General features: G+C 41.3%; 1 protein-coding gene across 1 annotated transcript in view; it reads left to right on the top strand.

Moving 5' to 3' along the window:
• The window catches only part of Gpc6 (glypican 6), a 1,031,356-nt gene that overhangs the window by 919,248 nt on the left and 88,023 nt on the right, over nucleotides 1-24,085 (top strand). The window contains exon 5 of the mRNA XM_038310301.1: nucleotides 7,083-7,213. Coding sequence (XP_038166229.1) covers nucleotides 7,083-7,213 — 131 coding nt within the window. The remainder of the gene's footprint in view (nucleotides 1-7,082; nucleotides 7,214-24,085) is intronic.

The raw sequence follows: 24,085 nt of genomic DNA, 5'->3' as shown, positions 1-24,085 counted from the left end.
TGTGTGTCACGGTGCACATGTACATGTCTATGTATCCATGTGTGTGTCACGGTGCACATGTACATGTCTATGTATCCATGTGTGTCATGGCGCGCATGTACATGTCTATGTATCCGTGTGTGTCGCGGTGCACATGTACATGTCTATGTATCCATGTGTGTCACGGTGCACATGTACATGTCTATGTATCCATGTGTGTCACGGTGCACATGTACATGTCTATGTATCCGTGTGTGTCGCGGTGCACATGTACATGTCTATGTATCCGTGTGTGTCACGGTGCACATGTACATGTCGGAGGACAACTAATGTGAGTCGGTTCCTCTCATACCATGCAGGTCCTCGGAATGAAATTCGGGTCATCTGGCTTTGCAGTTACTGCCTTTACCTGCTGATCCTTCTGTCCAGATCTGATTTTTTAGGCATTAAAATATTTCTGCTTCATAGCTACTTCAGAAAGATTTAATCATATCCCATTTAAAAGAAAGACTTTCTCCTCTGTTCCCAAACATTTTGAAAATCTTTATTGTCCACCATCAAATCAGTGGCAATCAACAACTCACCTTTGATTCCCATCCTCTCTCTAAAGATCTAAGTCTGAGCATGTGATGTCCGTGACAGAGCACACAACTCCAGGATCCCTACACAGTAAGGCTTATAGTTCTTGGTCATAAGAGATGCTATTCCACTCCCTGGGTCAAAACCTTTATCCTCGGTGAATCATCACTCAGACACAAAACAAAATGGCTTCTTCCTCCCAAACCAACTCTTCATTCCTGCCATGGCACATCTCAGGGAGACAGTTTCTAATCCAAGGCCAGGTGGCCAACAGTGGCATCTGAGCATTCTGGATGCTCCCTTAACAGAGTTGTAGCTTTATTTTAACTTTTGCAATGTCTGTATAAACAAAGTATTTATCATAAGTGTTACAGTTGCTGGCTATTATTTGACTAGAGTTCTGAAAATCTGGGTCCTATCAAACGCATGGAAAGCGTTTGAAAGAAATATTGTCATTTGCTCTGGTTTTCTATTCCTACGTGTTAAGTTATTAGAAAACTTTTCAGCTTATTATAACTGTTTTAAGTCAGAGTGCCCCACATCAGGAATGCAGGCACAGCTCAACTGGGTGATTCCTCTGCCCCCTGTGGTGTTGACTGGGATTAGCATTTAGTCAATGGCTGACAGACTGGCTGGTCTGCAGAATCCAAGAGGGCTTCACACAGGTGTTGGCAGGAGTGGCTGGAAGTCTTGACTCTCCTGGAACTGTCGTTCGTCATAAGCACATGTGAACCCTCTAACGCAGCAATCTCGGAAGGCGAGTCTTACAGGAGTCTCTTGGGGACCAGCTCTATAAACTGGGGTGTCATTTTTCCGTGTGCTATTCATCACAGCAGTTACTGGAGCTACCTGACTCAAGGGAGACTTGACAAGTCCCGCATTGCAGAGGGAGGAGTGTTTAAAAGAAAAGTTGTAGTCATGTTTAATTAGCAAAGGGTGAAGCATAGGAAAATAATGCGGTTTCATATTCTCAGTAATGAGATCATCCATCAAAAGGCACCTGGTATCCGACACAAAGCGGTACCCGCCATGCATCCTAAAGTCATCTGTGTGCCTTGCGTTTCCTTACTGTTCACATCAATTCCTGTTTGTAAGAGGCCAAAATATCTCTTTACATGGTCCTCTCCGTTTTGAATTATGCTGGCTAAAGACAGTGACTCATAAAAGTTCAATTCTGTTCAAAACCAAGAAGATACCTGGCACCATTCTAATTGTTTTAAGGTTCTGTCTTATGTCATTGCTTACACCGTAATTATTTAATATATCTTGTCATAATTTCCATGTAATGGATGGAGGTAAAGGAACTTTGTGAGTTCAATGACTTGCTTGTAGTCTATTACCCAGCTAAAATGAAGCCCAGACACTGACTCCAAAGCCTCTTTTCCTGACCAGAAAGGCTTGTTTATTGAGCAGAATGCCTTGACCTCACAGTCCAGCCTTACCTACTGGCTGGTTCCTCTCCTCACCTTGAGTGGCTACCTCTAGGAGATGCTGCAGCTCCCACACTCCCTGCGTGCTAACAGAGAGCACTTCACAGTTTGCAACAGTAACTGATTCTAAAGTAACAGCTACTCTAATCCATTCAGCAAAAAAGTCTCGTTAAAGCCATACAGAGGCAACATAGGAAACAAGCATCCGAAAAAGATCACCTGGTAATTAGCTGCTGCATGGAGGGTCCTTATTTAATTGGCAAGCGATAACGGCTCCAAGGGAAGAGTTCAGGATCATATGGCAGCTTCCTCCTTCCGTGCGTCATGTATCTTTAACAAAAAAGAAAGTTGTGGGTGAGGATTCTTATATTGGTACCTGTGCATTTGATTTTCATGTGTGTAGACACCTCCTGCCAGCTTTGGCTGCATCTCATCTGTCCTGTGAACTGCCATGTGTTCACAAACTACTTAACAGCCCCTCAAAACCTCTTGATGCCTGCAACCCTGCCCTATTATTATGAAAACCTGCGTATGATAAACAATAGGAGTATGTGTGACTTTCTGTCGATGTTTCTCGGGTCATCTCGCCTCAGTTATCCACGAGTGTGAGCACTTGTGGATTTTTAGCAAAGGGAATGCAGTGTTTCAATGTATTGTTGTATATCTGTCGCATTGAATTTTGCTTCAGATATTTAGATTCATGAGCATCTCTGAAGTTATCCTCTGTTTAATTAATTTTAGACTATGTGTGTGGTGTGCGGATGCACTTGTGGGTTCCCTCATCCATGTGTGCTCACACGAAGGCTAGAAGTCAGTGTGAGGAGTCTTCCTCTGCCACTATCCACCCTTAATGTTTGAAACATGGGCTCTCATTGAATCTAGAATTCACTAGCCTCCTGGGGCTCCAGGTAGACATGTTGAACATAGGAATTTATGCAAGCAAAACACACACACACACATGTATGTATGTATGTATACTTAAAAAAGAGGGACATGAACTTGGAAGTTTGAAGGGGAGGACTAGAAAGTTGATGTGATCTTAATGCATTGTGTACATGTTGAAATTCTCAAAGAATAAATTTGAAAAGGAAAAAAGAATCACATTCTGACTAGTGATGTTAATTTTTAAAAAGTGTATTTTAAATATTTTAAATAATTTCAAAGCTATCTTATATTAATTTAGACAGCAAAGCAAAGGCATTAACCCACAGTTCAGAAATGGAAAAACCAACAACTTGGGTGTGGGAAGCATTTGGTTCTGTGTTTTACTGTGATGGTTCATCAATAGGATCATATTTCCAAAGCCACCAGTTAAACTTCATGATGGGGAGTCACCACAAGTGTGTGTGAAGTGTGTGTGTGTGTGTGTGTGTGTGTGTGTGTGTACTGTGTACCTGCATGCAGGTGCAGATGGGTACCCCATGTGTATGGATACTCAAAGAGGCCGGAAGGGTTATAGTTACCTTGGAGTTGTAGTTATAGGTAGTCCTTAGTGAGGAACCAAATTCAGGTCCTCTGGCAGATCAGGAAGAACTGCTAATCCCTGAAGCATCCTCCACGCCACCATGAACATTTCCACTGTGGTTTGATGGTTGGGTTTTTATGCCCAGGCACCTACAAAGCTAGAGCTGTGGCCTTGGCATGACCTGGAGCAGAAGCACTGACATCATCCAAGAATGTCCCCTAGTTTACGTTACACATACAACAGCTTCTTCCCTGACCTGGAGATGGGCGGGCTCACAGAAAAAGAAGCTCTACTTCAATCAAGAAGAAAAGAAAACCTTATAAAAATGTAAATTATTTCCCCCTGCCTTTTCTTCCCTCCAACTCCTTCCATGTGCACCCCTTACTCCTTCTCAAATTTATGACCGACAATAAGAAATCTCCTAAAGAGATTTTAGCCAATGTCATTTAGATTCCATGTTATGTCTTAGTATACAATCCAAATCTTGTCCTTTTTCATACAGATTTTTTATGAGCAATGTTATTTTTTTGCTATGATGGAAACATATATTGAGACAGATCAATGTACTGGATAATGATCGTGCAAGTAAACATATGAAGCAGACAACTAAATATCCCATAGTTATCTTTTTCTTTAATTTTATTTTTAAGTCTCTCCATGGTTCCAATACATTTCCCATATAAGAACCTTTCTTTTGGGTTCTAGCTATATGGAGTAGTTAATCTTTGCCAGAAAACCTGCTGCCAATTTTTTTGATGGGGGAGGTTGTTTTTTATAAGAACATAAAACAAATATAAGCAGACAAGGAACAACGAGCTCTCAGACATGTAGCTGCTCCTCAGACCCACAAAGGAGAAAATGGATTTCACAGTGACCTACTACAATGACATAGCATGCATTTTTTTCACCTAATTGATAATTAGGCCATTAAGGTCTTGTGAAATATTTGCTTTGTGAAAAGACCCATGGCATATGCAGGTGAATCTGTGTTATCTAAGGAAAATATCAGAAAAAAAACCTGCAGGGCTTCTTTTCGTGATGTCATTCATGGTACATTCTGCTCCCTGAAGAACATGTAGGGTAGAGTCTGGAGCTGAGGGGCATGGCTGGAACCTCTTTCTGCTTCCAGTTCTGCCCCGAAGGGCTAACCCCTCCCCATTTCCCAAGGAATATAGTGGGGACTCTTATGAGATATTGCAGAAATAAAAACAGTTGGTAACACTAAGAGTGGATACTGTTTATAAAACCCGGGGCTCTTTAAAAACATGAGTTTTTACTTCCCAGATAGGTCTACATCTTCTATATTTTAAAAAAAGAAAACCTCCTCATAAAATGTTTCTCCACAGTATAATTCATAGCTCCCTTCCAACCCCGCAAATGTTTTGATGTTAGACGTGGGTTGAACATGGTTGGGTGTGCAGTAAAACTGAAATTCAGTTTCCTCGCATCACACTGTAAAGCAGCTAACTATAAACAGCATTTTGCATTAATAATATATTACATTTAGAAAGCAGATTATATGATATATACACAGTATATTTCATTGTGTGCTTAAAATATTCATGCACAAAGAAAAAAATAAATAGGGCATCTACCATGGTGTTCATGGTATTGTTCTGGGAAGTGGGGTTATGGGCATATTAGTCTTCTTCATTTCCTTTTCTGCATTTTGTGAGCATTGTCTAATAAATGTATATTGTTCTGGAAGGGGGGATGTTTTTTAAAATGCGTTTTTAAGAACTTAAACAGCTAAAAACTTGAGATCTATTGAGTGTCTAAGTTAAAAGTCTAGCTTATGCAGTTTAATGTGGCAGCTGTTGGCTTGAAATGGTTATTTTAAATTACACGTAACTAATTAGTTCTTCAGCCACGCTAAGCATAGCCACATGCTCACCCTCAGAAAGATGGATGTTCCACATCCCAGATAGAAAGCTGATTATGAAATCATGCTCTGGCTATCACGAAGGGAAGCTGGGCCAGTGTCTGGTAACACCGGGATAGACACCCGCCCCTTCACTGTGGACATTAAGTCTTTTCAGCAGTCACTCCGATGTCGGTCACATACCTGTGGCCTTCCGGCTGCTTGGCACAGGGAAGAATGGTCCCCAGCACACAACTCACGTCTCCATGCCACACGCACCAGTTTCCCTACCGATATTGACTCAATTTAACTGGATGCAGCCCCTCAGAGAGTGCATTTTCAAGAGTGTACCACGTGGATATGTGTCAGAAGCAGCCTCAGTTTCTCAAACCGAATAAGAGAAATGCCCTTATCCTTCTAGAGAGTGTTTTTGGAGCATAAATAGAAAGGCATTGTGGGTAGAGTGTCAGCACAAAGCAAGGACACGACTGTGGTTGTAAACTTCAAAACTGTTTCACATGGACAACTGTGCCGGGTGGTTCTGCTGGGCTTTGATGTCTGTGGGTCCGAGTCCACCAGTCAGCACGTCCATGTTCTGCTCTCCCCACCTTCCCAAAGAAGAGAAGCTCTGTTAGCTTTTCCCCCCACCCCCGATCGCTGAGGGCAAATACTCACAAAAGTCACCTAGGGAGAGAGAACTTGTCTCAGCTCATGGTTTCAGGAGGATTTCATTTCATCGTGGTGGGAAGACATGCTAGGGGAGTAGCTTTTCTCATGGCCTCATGCAGACAGTCAGCAGAGAACTCAGGCCAGAAGAGAGGCAGCTGCAGATCTCAGAATTTCTCCCGGACACTACTCTCCACCACCCAGGCATCAAGTCCTCCATCCTCCACAGCCTTTAAAATAGTTCCACAAGCGGGGCCTATGCCAGTTTCTTCTCTGTGGCTATAATAAAACAACGCAATCAGAAGCAACTTGTAGAAGGGAGGATTTGCTTGGGCTTCCCCCGTCGAGAGGGCTAGGAGTCCATCGTGGAGGGCAGGCGTGGCAATAAGCAGCAGATGTGAGGGGGGGAAGGAGGAGCTGTAAGGTTATATCTTGAGCTAGGAATGGGAAGGCGAGAGCAAACTGGTAAGAAGGCAAGGCCTTGAGCTCCCCAAGTTCGCACCCCTAGTGATATATTTCCTCCAATGAGGCCACACCTCCTTGAAATAGTACGACCAACTAGGAACCAGGTGTTCAAATGCCTGAGACTATGGGAGGGGGGTGCATTTCTCAGTCAAACCAACCTGGGGCCTATTGTTTAAAACATATTTCCATAAAAATAATCTGGAGATTTGAGATGCAATCCATAATGGAGATCAAAACCCATTGTCGAAATGTACCTCATAGCTAACCAAACATTGTTTTCATTTCATGTAGAATAATTACATATGTTTCATAAACTACTTTTGGACTGATTTTCTTATATTTCAGGCATGGTTCTATGTATGTGAAATATTCCTAAATCTTCAAATGAAGTAAAGTATATTACAATTTTAAGACTTAGTCATCATTTTATTTGAATACATAAAATCTTATGAGTAAATGGTTATTTTTTTCAACCACTTGACTATAAATATTTGAATGGAAGTTAAAAACCCAGAGTGTCCTATTCTCAAATAAATGCTTGTAATATATAATATATAATCGCATTCTATTATGATAGAATAATGCATAGTTTCATTATAATATAATAAAAATAAATGCCATGCTTGTATTTTACCAGATGCAATGCTCTTGGTGGCAGAGCGACTGGAAGGACCATTCAACATCGAATCAGTCATGGATCCTATAGATGTGAAGATCTCTGAAGCTATTATGAACATGCAGGAAAACAGCATGCAGGTGTCGGCAAAGGTATGTCCCTTAGCAGTGTCTCTCCTTATGCATGCCATAGTGCAGGTGCAGTCATCTGAAACACAGCGCTGATGGGAAATGTGGGCAGGGATTGTAAATTCTAGTGCGCTGCCAGCAAGCTTTCCTGCTGGACCACAAATTTACTTCTTCATTTAAAATGTGTAGCAAAATGGCATTGAGAAGGGAAATAAGTTTTTAGTTCACAGCTACTCAATCATGACAAAATTTTTGGCTGCCTGAAGTTTCAGTAAGCCCCAAGTATGTCTGACTAATCTCTTCCATATGTGAGCAGTTTGGGGGAATTTGTTCGACATTTCTATACCCCTTTGCTGCATCCTCTCAAAACTTTTGGTTATATCATCACCTTTGTAGACGAGGCACGTGCTGTACATGGTCAACAGGAAATAGCCAAACGCCTTGGTTGACCGACTTGAAGACAACGTACAACCTGTACTAATGAGCCTTTGAGGGAAATGTTCTTTTGTATATAAGAGTTGAACACATATTAGAAGGCAAGACACATCAGAGTCCATAAATCATATGAGACAGAGGTCCTGAGTTTGTCGCTGCAGGGGGACAAGCAGCAGGTTTCCGGCCTGTGCTTGTACTCACCCAGCTGGAGGTAAGCAGGGCTTGCCTAGAGCAAAGGGGAGAAACCTGTAGCTGGATTGTGCATAGTCTTCCATGGCCTCCTTTCTATCCCCTTCTCTCTACCAGCGTCTCCATGACAACAACCACCGCCTCCACCTCAACCCACTGAAATGTGCCAAGAGTTACATGATCTGCTTAGTTCAGTTTTTTTAAATGCTTTGTGGAAGGGATTTCACATATAGTCAAGGAAGAGAGGAGAAATAGAAGCGCAGAGAGGGAAGCACAGAGTTTCACCAGGCCTCCTTGACTGTCCTGAGTCAGGCAGGGGTTGAGCTTTTCAGGGAAGACTAGGAGGAAGTTGGACTGGCCTGCATTTCACTCTCTCTGGGAGATGACTGAGCGTAGTGTTTTCTAGGCTTGACTCTGGGCTTTAATGAACCGGAGGTTCTCAGGTAGAGAAAGATGTTTGAATTACCATCAACTGTTGGGGAAATAGCACATTCGGGGCTTCCATGAAAGGCCATTTTCTTTCTTTACTGTAGGAAAAAAAACAAAAAACTATCCATTCCTCTCAAATCCATCACCTAAAAACCAATTAGAGTTGTTTTGAGAGGCCTCACAGCCCAGCAGTGCTGGAGTAATTGAGGCTAGGGTTGGGGAAGTTAAAAATAGCTCTAGAGGAGAGTCCCAAACAAAATGGTGAACAGTACTATCTATGGCCTAAGACCATCACCAACTTCTCAGAAGTAGATACCTGTGTCCATCGTGCACGCTCGCGTTCAAGCCATTCTTCTGCCTCTTAATTCATCAATTCGATAGTAAATATATATTTGCAATCCACAGTAGACTAGACTCAGCTTCTATATCAAAGACCATTTTCAGTAGGAAAGACAGATAGGAAGCAGGCAAACCAGCATGTAAACAAACAGGATCATGCCAGACCATTGCAGGTGATATGAGTATGCCCCTTGCTCCCCGGTGACTGGACAGATTTTGATAAAAGTTCCTACTACTTGATTTTTCAAGAATCCCTGATTTAAAAAAAGAGTAGGAGCGCGTCTTACTGGTCCTACTTCCTAACCGGTTTCTTGGCTTTCTTTCATAAAGCCACTTATTTGACCTTCATTTAGTCATTGAGGTATTTTACAAACACAAACAGGTAGAGCACCCCTGCTTTGCCTTTAAGCAACTCCCTTTTATGTCTGGGATGGAACTGAAAGCCCGGCTAGATCTTGTGTCTTCTGCCTCTGCCTGTGTGCACAGCTCCCTGGTTTGTGTCTCAGCTTCTTGTGGCTTCCCCTGCCTATGATGTCCCTCCCTTCTGTCCCCTGTCACCTGATCCCTCTTGTAATTCCCCCATCTAGACAATTCTTCTGCCATCTATTACAGACTAGAACTACACATCTGTTTGGCCGTTGCTCCCCAGCATCCTTGTCCTGACGTCACTAGTCACAAGGGGCAAGCATCACTGTGTGTGTCCTGTGCACTGAGAACCCAGCCCCTGGACGTGGTTCAATGGAAACTGTTGCCAAATACTTGTAGAATTAATTTTTAGAAGTAAGGAAGTGGGGAAGGATGGAGGAAGGGAGGGAGGAAAGAAACTCTATTAAGTTAACTCTGAAGAACTTGGTAGGAAGCAACTATTTTAGTTGACTAGTTCTTAGTTCTATTGCTGCGAGAAAAAAAAAAAAACCAAACACCATAACCAAGGCAGCTTATAAAGAAAGCTTTGAATTTGGGACTGGCTTCTAACTTCAGTGGGCGAGTCCATGATATTAATGGTGGGAAGCATGGTGGCAGGCAGACAGGCTCTAGAGCAGCAGCTGAGGGCTTACATCATGAGCCACAGGACAGGGACAGAGAGGGACAGGGACAGAGGCAGAGATACATGCACACACAGAGAGGAGAGAGAGAGAGAGAGAGAGAGAGAGAGAGAGAGAGAGAGAGAGAGAGAGAGAGAGCCTGGTATGGATTTTTGAAATCCTCAAAGTCTACCCCCAGTGGCTCACCTCCTCCAATAAAACTTCTCCTAATTAGGAAAACATTTTCTAATCCTTCCCAAACAGTCCCACAAACTGAGGACCAAACGTTCAAATATCTGAGCCTATGCGGGCCATTCTCATTGAAACCATTACATTAACCAAATTCTGTTGGGCATGTAGGCGCATACCTTTAATATCAGCACTTGAGAGGCAGAGGCAGAAACATCTCAAGGAGGCTGAGTTGCCAACCTAATCTGCATAGTGAGTTTCAGGCCAGATCTGAAACCCTGTCCACCCTACCCCTCTCCCCACACACAAACAGGACAAAGAAAGAGAAAAAAAGAGAAAAACCAAACAAATCCAAAGAGTGTTATTTCCTAGATTATATTCTTTACATACATCTTTATTTAAATAAAATAATTCTGTTTATTTACAGAATACCACATGATGTTTTACAATATGTCTACCTTGTAGAAATGCTAAATCAAGCTAATTGGCAGGTCACTTTCATATCCTGGTTTTTTTGTTGTTGGTGGTAGTGGTTGTTTGATTGGTTGATGTAGGTGGGTGAGTGTGTGTGCTGAGAAATCTACTCTTGTAGCAAATTTCAAGCATGTAGATTTTTATTAAGTGTAATTTAAATGAAGTAGTCTACCAGAAAATTCTCTAAGAGGTCAATGAGATGGGATTTTTATCAGCAAAATATGAATAGGATATTTTAATGGGATTTACTTAACTGTATCATAATAGCACTGCTGTTTTAAGAACTGTATTTTAAAATGACAGATTCTGTGAGAAATGCCATAATGAAGACAGAAAACCATATAGGGCCTGTAAGGTTACACACATGAGTGCATGCAGTAAGGTCATACAGTGACAGCCTGTAAGGTTACACACATGAGCACATGCAGTAGGAAGGGTCATAGAGTGATAGCCTGTAAGGTTACTCACATGAGCACATGCAGTAGGAAGGGTCATACAGTGACAGCCTCTAAGGTCACACACATGAGCACACGCAGTAGGAAGGGTCATACAGTGACAGCCTCTAAGGTCACACACATGAGCACACGCAGTAGGAAGGGTCACAGTGACAGCCTCTAAGGTCACACACATGAGCGCATGCAGTACGAAGGGTCACAGTGACACCATGATAGATGGACTGTCAACAGAAAAGTGACTCTGATAGCTTGACATAGAGAAGAATGAGTGGATGGAGCTATAGAAGAGAAGAGAGGACGGGAAAAGAATAGCCAGGCTCTCCAAGAAAGGTCGAGTGGCCTTCTGAAAAGGTAGCAAAAGCTAATGGAACAGTGATGCCAACTGTGGAGGACCTCGAGCTGATCGTCTATTTCCCTTTATGATGTTCAATGCTTTCCAGGAAGAAACATTCTAATTACATGTCTCTGTTTCTCTTATCCAGCGGAGTCATTCATTTCTTCCCATCTTTCCTCTAGTTTTAGTAGTACACAGACACACACACATACACACACACACACACACACACACACACAAGAATGCGTGCATGCACACACTCATGCAAGCACTCAAACACACATATGAACAGACCACCTTAAGATAAGAGATGTCGTTTCCTTAAATATTCTCATCATATTTAGAGGAAGGAGAACCAACCCTCTTCTGCCTCATAATTGACACGGTGAATGAGAGCTTTACAGACTAGGAAAAACTCTGTTCCCACCGTGGATAGTCATGCCCCTGTCTTGTACGAGGTCTGCTTGCAGTGGGCTTATCAAATCATTTTCATTCTGCAATTTGTCCCTCAGAGAGGCAGTTCAGAATGAGGTCCAAGAAGATTCTGTTGGAACATATATTGGCTGTGCCAAAGTGCAACAAAGTTATAAAATGCATTTCTAAGTCACGACACTGATTTAAAACTCTAGGTTTCTTTTCTCATATTGTGAAATATTTGCATATGCATACACACTGTGAAAGGATGGGACTCGAACACATTAATTCTTGTTGTACTTGTTTCCTCTGTCACCCAGAATCACCAATAGCAATGAAAGCCATCGTAGTTACTATTGGTTCAACTCTGCTGTATCCATTCAGCAAATATCACAGCATGTTCCAGGCACAAGGAACACTGTAGAAGGGAAACTGTGCCCTTGCTTTGCTGACAGTTTCTCTCTCTATGCCTGTTCTATAAATTTAGTTCCAAGCCTCCCTGGAATCTGGTAAAGCACCCATATGCTTGTTCATCGAAAAGGAATGTTAAATTTACAAAGATGAAACAGTCCGACTGAGGTCAGACAGCAAGCAGCAGAGCTGGGATGCAGCCAGATCTGCCCAGTTCAAAAGAAAAAAGATTTACCCAGCATGCCATAGTTTCCTTTGTAAGCACCTCCCGCCAGGACCAAATGTGTTCAGCACTGGCAGTACCAGCCGCAGGAGGGATCATGGCCTGGCACACTCTGGGGAGCCTGTGGAGGAAAAGTAGAAGTAGATAGTTCAAGTACAAATACATCACATTCAGCAGCTTCGCAATCATCACGAGAGACAAGGGAGAGCTCTTACTAGTGCCCTGTATCCCGCCCAGAAGAAAGCTGAAAACTGCTCATTGGTGGAAAGTCTCTAAAGAAATGGTGGCAGGTGGGGAGGCTCCCTGAATCAAGTTTCTGCTTTGGAACTTCGTATCTGTGGATAATCTTCCCCTTATCATCTCAGGGAAGATAAAACCGACTCCACTAGATAGCTATATTAGGGATAATTTCAAATCTAACGCAGGAAGATCAGTTTTATCTAAACTTAAATTCCAACTGAAGCCCTTCTATTCAATTAACAGCTATTATAGATGAGTATGGTGCCCATTCCAGAGGAGTGAGACAGCCCTAAGGTACTTAATTTTCTCTAGACTAGTCTTCCTGATTGTGTTGCTCAAAAATAAATAAATAAATAGATAGATAGATAGATAGATAGATAGATAGAGAAATAGATAAATAAATAAATAAAAGCCAAAAAACCTAGAAGAACATTAAAGAGAATATAGCAACTTCTGTTATTGTGGGAAGGCTGTTTGTTGGTTCCCAGCCACTTAGCCCCAAAATAATTGCACAGAAACTGTATTAATTAAATCACTGCTCGGCCCATTAGCACTAGCTTCTTATTGGCTAACTTTTATATCTTAATGTAACCCATTTCTAGTAATCTCTGTATTGCCACGCAGCTGTGGCTTACGAGGTAAAGTTTTGTCTGGCTCCAGCGGTGGCTACATGGCTTCTCTCTGATTCCGCCTCCTTTCTCCCAGTATTAAGTTTAGTCGACCCCCATGTCTGTTCCCCTATAGCTCTGCTATAGGCCCAAAGCTGTTGCTTTATTAACCAATGATGTTCACAGCATACAGAGGGGAATCTCGCATCATTCTGTCTCTTGCTATTGGGTCTAAGTCTCATCACCTATGTTTTGTGTCTGGGATAATGGTTCTAAGTTTCACAGACATTACATTACTCACTATACAGGACTATTTTTCCAGCACCCAGCTCTCCCTCCCCAACTCTCTTCCCTGTACCTTTTCTCTTTCAAGGATTTCAGGGATAAACACTATCTTGAGAATTCAAATGGTAAAAATATTTTCTTTCCTATCAGAGGACATTACCTAGAATTTATCTTTTTACTCCAGCAGTGTCTTCTCTTTCTATTTGTGGGGGTTCCTTATTACATGTGCTCTTTGTAAGGAAATCAGAGTATTAATATGTTATAGTTATTTTTCTTTCTTTTTTTTTTTACTTTCTTTCTCCTGACCAGTATTCTAAATTATATGAGAACCAGTGTTGTGTCTTAGTTAGGGTTTTCATTGCTGTGAAGAGATACCATGACCACGGCAACTCTTATAAATGAAAACATTTAGTTGGAGTGGCTCACAGTCTAAGAGGTTCAGTCCATTAGCATCATGGTGGTGACAATGACAACATGCAGGCAGATATGGTACTGTAGCTGTAGCTGAGAGTCCTACATCTTACAGGCAACAGGAAGCCAACGGAGATGCTAGGTGGTATACTGAGCATAAGAAATCAGACTTTCTTCAGGGAAAAAGCCAGTTTTCATAATGCAAAAGGAAAGCTCAGATATGCTCATGTATAAGGAACATATTGAAGAAAACTAGTTTTAGCTTTTTTTTCTTTGAAGAAGAGGTTCTAATGGTCCTTCCCCTTTTGATGATAAAGGAAACCTTTTATTATCTCTAACGTAGAGGGATTTACCTGAAGATTTTCTTTCACCTCAAAGGCAAAGAATGAGATTATATGTAACGTACTCCACTCAAGAATGGATTAGTGAAACTCAGTTTATTTCAACACTCAATGTGTCTTCAGGAGCAAAGAAATAAACATATTTTCTGTGTCTCATGGAAAATTTTTAACAACTTCTTCCTGCCTTGCAGGAAGGTTTTCCAGTTCCATGTTTCTCCCAGACAGGCTCTTCCCATTCTCACAAACACACAGCCCTTATTCCTACTTCTGATCACTTCCTTTCTCCTAAGGAATTGTGATCTGGCCTGACACTGACGGAATCACAGCCTCGGGTAGCCTCTGTGCATGTAAAGGATTTGCCTCTGTGGAAACAAACTTCTGCTTGAAGAGTTGGCCAACTCCCTTGGTGTAAATGCCCATGTTATGGCTACTTAGAAACCCAGGCACGATGTCACTGAGCACAGAGACACACCATGATAAAGCAGTCCTGCCTTGTAAGTGTGGTTAGAACAAAAATCTTCAGAAGTATAGATAATAGTCCAGTGATTAGGAAGTAGGAAGCTTCATATATACATATATATAGTATAATTTATGTAATTGTAAGTGTATGCAACATAATGTTTAATGATCATGTTTAGCAATTGATTTGCAAAATTACTAGAAATGTCTCAATTCTCCTCATCAGCAATAGGATCCCATCCCTGCACTGCTGCTCTAGGAAGCTCCCTGGATTCTCGAGTCTGGACTAATTGTTCCTGTGGGCATTCCCTTTACACTCTTAGCATTCCAATTCCCTGCTCTCTTGTCAAAACACTCACGAGAGTGGGGACATGTCCAAGATTCATATCCACACCACTTATTTTTGGCCAGCGTAACACTCAGTATGTATCTATTTGTTGAATCATGGGGTGAGTGAATGGTTCACAACCAAGTTGATGTGATTCATGTGTTTACTTATACCCTGCCAACTGACCTTAAAGAAGTTCCTTCAACCTTATAAACAAAGAGCATGTGAAATAATCATTTAACTAGGCAGAGAGAAATGGAGCTTCTTTTCTCTCCATACACTAAAATATGCTATGTTCAGTTCCTTGAAACTCTGCCCTCAGCTCATTTGAAAGAATATCAAGATATCCTGCAGTGTAAGGAATGCAAAACCAAAAAGAAAAAAAGGTCTCAAGCCAATGGAAAGAATTTGTTTTTATTGAAGAAAAGATTTTAAGAAATACCCAGTACATCTGACATACCCTGGAACCAAGCTGTTTAAGTATTGGAAGTAAATTGTTTAAACCTTAAAATGTACATGGCAGACAGCTTTTGAGAAACCAAAGCCAGTAAAAAGTGACCAAAACAAAAACTGATGGCTTGGCTTGATTCAGAATCCTGAATTCTCTTAACAGGATGCCGAATCAATCCAGGGACTCAGAGTTTGCTAGAGAAGTTGGCCAAGGAACCACTGCAATCAATCTTTTAGGAAAGGAAAACATGAGTCGGGAAGAAACGAGAAAGAAAGATGATGAGAGAGGAGAGGAAAGACAGGAAGACAGGGGCCGAAGGAGGAAGGAGATTGTTCTGAAATGATGGGGTGAAAAGATCGTCTAAGACAAGGCAATCCATGAAGAGACTGGCCAACCTAAAGAGCAATGAAAAGCTGGGGATTTGAAATGTTTGTATCATTAATCCAATGATTTTAAACCAAAGAAAGATTAATTATTAGAACTGTTAAGTTGTATACAGGACTATGTGTCAAACCAAAGAAAGAATAGTTATCAGAATCATTAAGTAGCATCCAGGACTATGTGGCTTAGGATGTTAGCAGGAGGCTGTGAGGAACCAGGGAAGACCTACTGTGAACTTACACCCTGGGGAAAGTTCCATTTATTGATAATATGCAAGTCCTCTGGCTACTAACTTGATGAACTGCCTTTGGTAATATTTTAGGCTACTCACATTTACCTACATTAACATGTGAATATCCTTACACAAGCATACGTTTCAGTCACCCCTTCCACTTTGAATGATTATTTGTGATTGTATGTGTGTCTGTGCATAGGTATACACAGATGACTGTAGTGCCCACCTAGGCCTGAAAAGAGTGTCAGACCCCTGGAGTTGGACTCACTGGTGGCTGTGAGCCACCTAATATGGATGCTGGGGTTGAACTCAGGTCCTCCGCAGCAGCAGTGTGCACTCCTAATACCAAGTCATCTCTCCACTGCCATCACTTTGCATTGAGAAAAGGCCTTCAGCTCTGTGCTCAAGTTGGATGATCTGGGTGATTGACAGCAGGGAAAGAATACAGCTGTTACAATGAAGGAATGGTCCTGGCCAGGATTCTGACCAGACAATGATGATGTTGGGAACAAAATCATTGTAAAGATTCCAAATTACCTACTGTTTTGACCTAAGCAATGCCATTGACTGCGCTCTGAGTCCAGTCACAGTAATCCCCAATCCACTCATGTTTCATGTTCTTTGGTTTCAGTTACTCACAGTCCATTGCTGTCCAACGAACTTAAAACATCCTACAAGTAAGAACTGATAAGTTTTAAATTGTACATCATTTTAGGTAGCATGATGACATTTTACATTGTCCTACTCCATCATGTCATGGATGTGAATTAACCCCCTTTATTAGTGTGTTTATGTTGTATATGCAACCCAACACTTAGGGACTTCACGGACATCTTAATTATAAAATGACTGTCACTACCACAGTGCGCACATTCAAAGAACTCTTATTTTATTCAGAAATGGACCCAAAACACAAGAGTGGTGATACAAGCAATTTGAATGTGCCAAAGATGAGACTTGAAGTTCTTCTTTTAAGAGAACAAGTGAAAAAATCATAGTTACATATATAGACAAAAAATACTCTTAGTAAGGTTCAGTTCTCTGAAGTTTCTGACATTTTCTAACACACAGGGGACTACGATAGGCATAGAACCTGTAACTTAATCTACCAACCAGAGAACCAACATGACTGTTTTGAAAGTGAGATCTTCCATTTTCTAGCCGGCTTATTAATTTTTAAAAGTAGCCAATTAAATGATCAAGAACTAGTAATTTTTGTTCTAGTTATTAATTTTAGTGAAGTTGTTTATTGAGCTTGGATTTAACTCAACATAGTAAATGGAGCAAAGACAACAGCCATATTTTTCATATGAATGCATGGTTTGCCAGAGTTCTTCAGGCTGAGGAAGAAATGTTCAGCCATGGTTTGAGAAGACAATTGCTTATTTGAGATGATGTGTGTGACATTGCAGTGAAGGGTCTTCCATAGACACTCCCAGGTGTAGTGAAGGGTCTCCCATGGACACTCCCAGGTGTAGGGAAGGGTCTCCCATGGACACTTCCAGGTTTCTTTACTTCCCTTTCCTGCTTTTAATCCTTATTACTGGTGACCACATGCTAGGTGGCTTCAACAAATGCAAAATGGGGAGATGATGCTAAAACTTTCACTTACTTGTAATTATTCATTTCTGATTTTTTAAAAACACATACTATGTGCTGGAAATGCATAGAAGCTGGGATACAGTGATAAAATGTTTCAGATTCTGTAGTGTGAAGCGGCGGGCTGCGTTCCCGCCACCCGGCAGCCGGCTAGCTTTATACCCGAAATAATTACACGGAAACTGTATTCTTTTAAATACACTGCCTGGCCCATAGTTTCAGCCTCTTATTAGTTAATTCTCACATCTTCCTTTAACCCATATTTAGTAATCTGGGTAGCACCACGAGTTGTGGCTTACCAGGAGAGATCTTAACCTGCGTCCATCTCGGAGAGGAGCAGCATGGAGACTCACTATGGCGAATGCCTGAAGCGTCTCCCCCACTCTACTTCCTTGTTCCCACAATTCTGTTCTGTCTACTCCACCTACCTAATTTTCTGTTCTTAAAGGGCCAAGGCAGTTTTCTTTATTAATAATGAAAGTAACACATAGACACTCCTCCATCAAGATTCTATTTTTCAGAGAGCTTGAATCGTTCACCCAGAGCTCTGCACAATCCGTGCATTTGACTTGTTAGTCAGTATTTCTATGAGTAATTACAGATTATGTCAGTTAAAATAACAAACCTTTGTATTTCATTTTTTCAATTCACTAAGCTTCATATTTCATCTTTAAAATGACTCTGAAACTTGGGAAGTCATGTTGTCCCAGTGTCGTCCGAGTTTAAGATGAAGTACGGAAGCTAGTACTTCAAACTCTTAAGTTCTTGTTAGTGACTTACTATGGTCAAAATGTATTTATCACCCAAAATTTATATTGAAAGTTAACTCCTGGAACCTTTAGCTGTAATTACAGGAGTTATCCCTTATAAAAGCGACCTAAAGGGGGCCTTTCACTGGCTCATCTGCTAAATCAGGACCGGGCAAGAAGGTGCCATCTATGAGTTGCCTGGTACTTAGACCTTACACTTCCCAGCCTCTAGAACCACAGAAATTTCTGATATTTATGAATATTTATGAAGGTATTTCATTGTAGCACTTCAAATCCCCAAAACACTTGTCTGCTGCCCCAGGGTTCTCTGTTACAGAAATAACCGCCACACCTGGACCCATTCTACACAGCCCTGTACTGACTCAATGGTTCTTTGTCCCCTTGGGTACAAATGGAATAGAGTGAAATTCCCCAGTTATTCTTCACACAGAGAGTGAAGTCATCAGCACTGTGATACAAATTAAAATCTAATAAATAAAGAAAACACCACTTAGTCTCAAAAACGTCAAGTCTGAGTGAATCCAGGTGGTTGGTGGTGGCACACGCCTTTAATCCCAACAGTGAGTTCTAGAATAACCAGAGCTGTAACATAAAGAAACCCTGTCTTTGGGGGGTGGGGTGGGGAGAAGAGTCATCTAGCCATCCATATTTAAAACAAAACACCAGAGTTCCACTTTCAAATTTCAAAATGATATGTGTTAGCCATAGTTTTTGACTTTGTAAAAACCCACTGATGAGAGGGTACAGAGATGGGGATGCTTTCAAACACAGCCGCTGAAACAGAGAATATCTACAAGCATTGTCTCTCAAGTGGCCAATAATGACTGCTGAATATGTAATCAAAATAGCAAAGACAAGGCAAAGACCATGAGGACAGGGAGACTGTAGGCATCTCTGAAAAGATGAATGTTGTATTTCCTATGAGAAATATGGTAATAGATTTTGGTGTTTAGTTTCTAAATACATTAAGAAACCAATGACTGAATGCAAATCTACTATCAATACACCTCTTACTATTGCCCCTCTACTCCCTCTACTCCTCCCTCTCCTCCCCTTGTCCTCCCTCCTCCCCCTCCTCCCTATAAAGCCTATAAATATCTCTTCTTTCGTGCTTCCCTTTCAATGTCAGTGTCTTTCAGAATGCCACTAGACTTCTGGGACATCATCTTCTCAGAAGGAGAGGAACCATGAGGCAGGGTGCTCCCCCAAAGCCACAACCTTTTGAGGTTGGCTATATCGGAAAGATGGTTTCTTTGAGTATTCATGGCATTTGTCTATGACAAAGTTTCTGGATATTTTCTGGAATTATCTAATTATTCCTTTCCACATTCCTTAGAGTGAATCGGGCAGGAGGGAACACTGATGCTACTTTTTAAAGGGGTAGGTCTAAAGAGGTGTTACCCTTAGGCTGGAGAGATGGCTCAGAGGTTAAGAGCATTGCCTGCTCTTCCAAAGGTCCTGAGTTCATTTCTCAGCAACCACATGGTGGCTCACAACCATCTGTGATGGGGTCTGGTGCCCTCTTCTGGTCTTCAGGCATACACACAGACAGAATATTGTATACATAATAAATAAAGAAATAAATAAATAAATAAATAATAGAGGTGTTACCCTTTTAAGTATTTAGCCTGCTGTTACTTCTAGAAACTTCTGTTTTGTGGTGAAAAAAAAAAGACTTTTTTCAACCTTTGCTGAAGGTGGAGTGGCAGCACCAACCTTTAACGCTGTTCTATCCGAATCTTGTTTCCCTTAGCAGGCCTGAGCCGCTCTGATCTTGAGGTGGTACTTCTGAGGAACCCTTCCACCCTACAAATAACATCCTGAACACACTGGAGCAGGTGGTGGCCTGACACCCCCAATGAATGTTCCTAATTTAACACACGGACTCTGTGGCTTCTGCCACATCTTTGAGCTCTTACGAATAATGTTGTGTGGGAAACAGATCAGGGCCTTGAGAATTGATAAGGAAGATGCTTGCACTCTTCCAGGGCATTGGAAGTTCTTTAGTGGCTTCAATTTCAGCTCCAGGTAGCTCAATGCCATCTTCTGGCCTTTTTGGGCACTACACTCATGTATAAGCCCACACACAGGCACATACACTTGTTTGTTTTAAGGAAATAAATAAACGTCTAGAAAAGAAAAGGGGAAAAAATGACCAGGTCAGATGTGTTTCTTTTTTTTTTTTTTTTTTTTTAGTTTTTCGAGACAGTGTTTCCCTGTAGTTTCTAGAGCCTGTCCTGGAACTAGCTCTTGTAGACCAGGCTGGCCTCGAACTCAGAGATCCGCCTGCCTCTGCCTCCCGAGTGCTGGGATTAAAGGCGTGCGCCACCACTGCCCGGCCAGATGTGTTTCTTTTCACTTTTTTTAGATCATTTAGAGGAAGTATAAGTTATGGACTTGTGTAATTATGTAGTGATTATCAAGCACTTGTTTTCCAGATAGTGGGTTGTGAGGTCCTGCTTCATAATCTGCATTTGAACACAACCACATGCCGATGTGGTAAATGATACTATCTCTGTTAAACAGAGGAGGGGCCCTGCAATGGTGGTGCACACCTTTAATCCCAGCACTGGGGGGTGGGAGAGAGTGGCAGGTAGATCTCTATGAGTTCAAAGCCAGCCTGGTCTACTGAGCTAGTTCCAGTACAGCCAGGAGAAACCCTGTCTCGAAAAAACAAAATAATAACAAAAACAAAAAATCACATATATACATACATACATACATACACACACACACACACATCACACACACATATGCAGTACAGAGGAGAAAGATAGCACTCATAGAGGCTCCTCTATTTATCTACACAACTCAAGCTGTTCTCACTCCATCCATCAGCCACTTGTCCCTCCATTTTCCCTTGCTAAACATAGCTTCAGGATTCTGAAACCCATCTAAACCTCAGTTTGCATCTCTAGCCCACCACTAAATCTACTCTCATTTAACCTTAGGATCTGCCTGTCATATTACAGATTCTCATCCACTTCTTCTTTTGTTCACAATATAAAATACTGGGTACCCCAGCTACTGAGGCCCCTTATATTGACCTAGACTTAGGTCTCTGTGGTCACAGAGCTATTTTAGCAGACTCAGAAAACAGAAATACTCCAGATTTCTGGCTAATAATTCCATTTGTCATGCACCCTATGAACCCCACGTTTTTAAACGCTTTTTCTAGCTAATGGATTACATGTTGTCTTACTGTCTGCAGGCTAATATGACAAAATACAGTGAAGCAGACAACACAAACAACAGTCCTTCCGCTGTAAGGTCACTGATCCCATTCACTACCCACCATCATCCACTCGTTCAGAGATGAGGTCTCAGTTCAGGGATCTAGAGGGACACAGACAGTCAGACAATGTGCGTTCCATGGGGAACTGCGAGTTTCACTCTGTGTGTTCTCAGCTACAGAATGGACATGAGGTTTGTTTTTAATTGGTTCTCTGTATGACACTGGTACAGAAGTCTTCCATCATCCCCAAGAAAGAGCAGACAAGCTGGTACTCAGGGGCCTCCTTGTACCTGTTCTCATCGAGTTTTGTAGTAAGGAGCAGACGGGCTGTGTCCAGCCACTCGGCTCCTGGTCACCCGGCTAGCTTTACCCCGAAATAATTACATGGAAACTGTATTCTTTTAAACACTGCCTGGCCCATTATTTTCAGCCTCTTACTCACATCTTGATTAACCCATATCTAATAATCTGTGTAGCACCATGAAGTGGTGCCTTACCGTTTAGTTTCTAGCATACGTCCATCTTGGGCTGGAGCTTCATCGTGTCTGGCTTCTCTCTGAGGAGAGGCACGGCAGTCTGCCTAACTTAGGAGAGGTGTGGCATCTTACTGATCCTTCTACCTCACTTCCTCTTCCTGTTCTGTCTACTCCACCCACCTAAGGGGCGGTCTATCAAATGGGCCAGGCAGTTTCTTTATTAGCTAATGGGAAGCCTCCATCATTTCCCCTTTTCCTGTTTAAGCAAAAAAGAAAGGCTTTAAGTTTAACATAGTAAAATTACATATAACAAAACAGTTATCATTCAAAAATTACAGTTACAATATTTATATCTACTTTATCTTTTATCATAACAAAGGAAAACAACTATAACTAATCTATCTATTCTTCTTCAGCTCCATCAAAGACTCCAGAAGGACACATTATTACCTAAGTAAATAAGAAATATGCAATTTCCAAACTCTAGAAATGATAGAGACATCTCGCTGCCTGGACAGTCACCCAAAGTTCTTTTGTACTGTTGGGGCATCCATCTTCAGCCTTCAGGCCCATAGTATCCAGAGACATTTCCATGAAGCAGGAAATTTCAAAGGCAGTTCAGTCAGTATCTGCTGTGTCCTGCAGAATGTCTCGCAGACTCTTTCATGAGTCAGGAACCCCAAAGAATCATCTCACATTTAGGCAAGTTCAACATTCCTCTCTGTGTCCAGTTTATGCAAGAGTCCAAGCAAGAGCAGTTTCTTGCCCAATGGCTATCAAACTCCATAAGGATCCTCTTCGATGCCCATTTTCCTCTTGAAGTAGCTAGTGCTGCCAGGAGCAGATTTGTCTCATTGTCATGAAAAGCCTTAAGTTATTAAAACATTTAAGTGGAATATTCTGTAGTCTTTGAAAGATATTAAGAATGCCTATCTAACTAAAATATATCTCTATATATCTAGAAAATCTAACTAACATGACTATAAGCTTTACTATTATTGACAATTATCCATTAACAACCTATATTTCCTAATTATACATTACATTTTTAAAAGAACTACACAATCACAATACCTTAATCAAGATCAGAAATACATATAACAAGATTGACCTTCATATCATTAACCAAGATTCACAACAATCCAACTTATTTATATCTATATCATCTCCCCCTTTAAATGTAAAAGAACATTTATAAACAATATTTGGGAATATGGGCGCAGTTATTTCTCTCCAAACTGCTTCCTGCTGAATGTGGGCACTGTTAATCTGATCTTCTATGGTGTAAACTGTGTGTCAGGTTCATCTCAGTCATCAGTTGGGTGAAGTAATTTTCTGAAGGTGTTCACAGCAACCTTTCGGGAGGGCGTGGTCTATCATACCATATTGGGATAGAAGCAATCCATAGGGTCTCATTTTCTGTAAAAACAAAAGAAACTCCTTTCCAAAGCATCATGTCCTTAGATCCAAATTGTAAAGTCAAGGTATTTTCAAAATATCTATTCTGGAATAGTTTAGCAGCATATGTAAACAAATATCTTTTAGCAGCTGTTGCTCCTTCCTCAGCATTCAAACAATTCAAAGAGAGCATAATAGTATACAGTATCAAGATTCTCTGTGTATTTTCCATCTTTGTGAAGCTTTATTTTAACCTCTATTTTGTTTATTTTTTACTTTTACTTTTTGAGACAGGTTCTCTCTATATCTTTGTCCTGGAATAACTCTGTAGACCAGGTTGTCCTTGAACTCTTAGAGATCCATCTGCCTCTGCCTCCCCAGTGCAGGGATTAAAGGTGTGTTCTACAACACCTTGAACTCACATAGATCTGTCTGTCTCTGCCTCCCAGGCACTGGGATTAAAGGTGTGTCCTGCCACACCTTGAAGTCACAGAGGTCAATCTACCTCTACCTCACAAGTGTTGGGATTAAAGGTGTGTACTACCACACCCAACTACTCTATCTTTTTTTTACTTTTAAGGACTTTCACCTTTAGCCTACATATATTTTCAACACATTGTAAACCATTTTGACGTTTTCTTCGACTTTGAATCTATCTTTTACTGTATCTCTCTCTTTTTGTGACCACATGAGCCTTTAAATTACTGAGCAATAAGGGTAGGATTCAAGCCGCAGCTTTGCCAGCTAGATCCATCCCATTCC

The sequence above is a fragment of the Arvicola amphibius genome, chromosome 13 (genome assembly GCF_903992535.2).
Source record: "Arvicola amphibius chromosome 13, mArvAmp1.2, whole genome shotgun sequence".
Lineage (NCBI taxonomy): Eukaryota > Metazoa > Chordata > Mammalia > Rodentia > Cricetidae > Arvicola > Arvicola amphibius.
The sequence above is the reverse complement of the archived record's forward strand: the minus strand, read 5'-3'. Positions and strand labels throughout refer to the sequence as shown.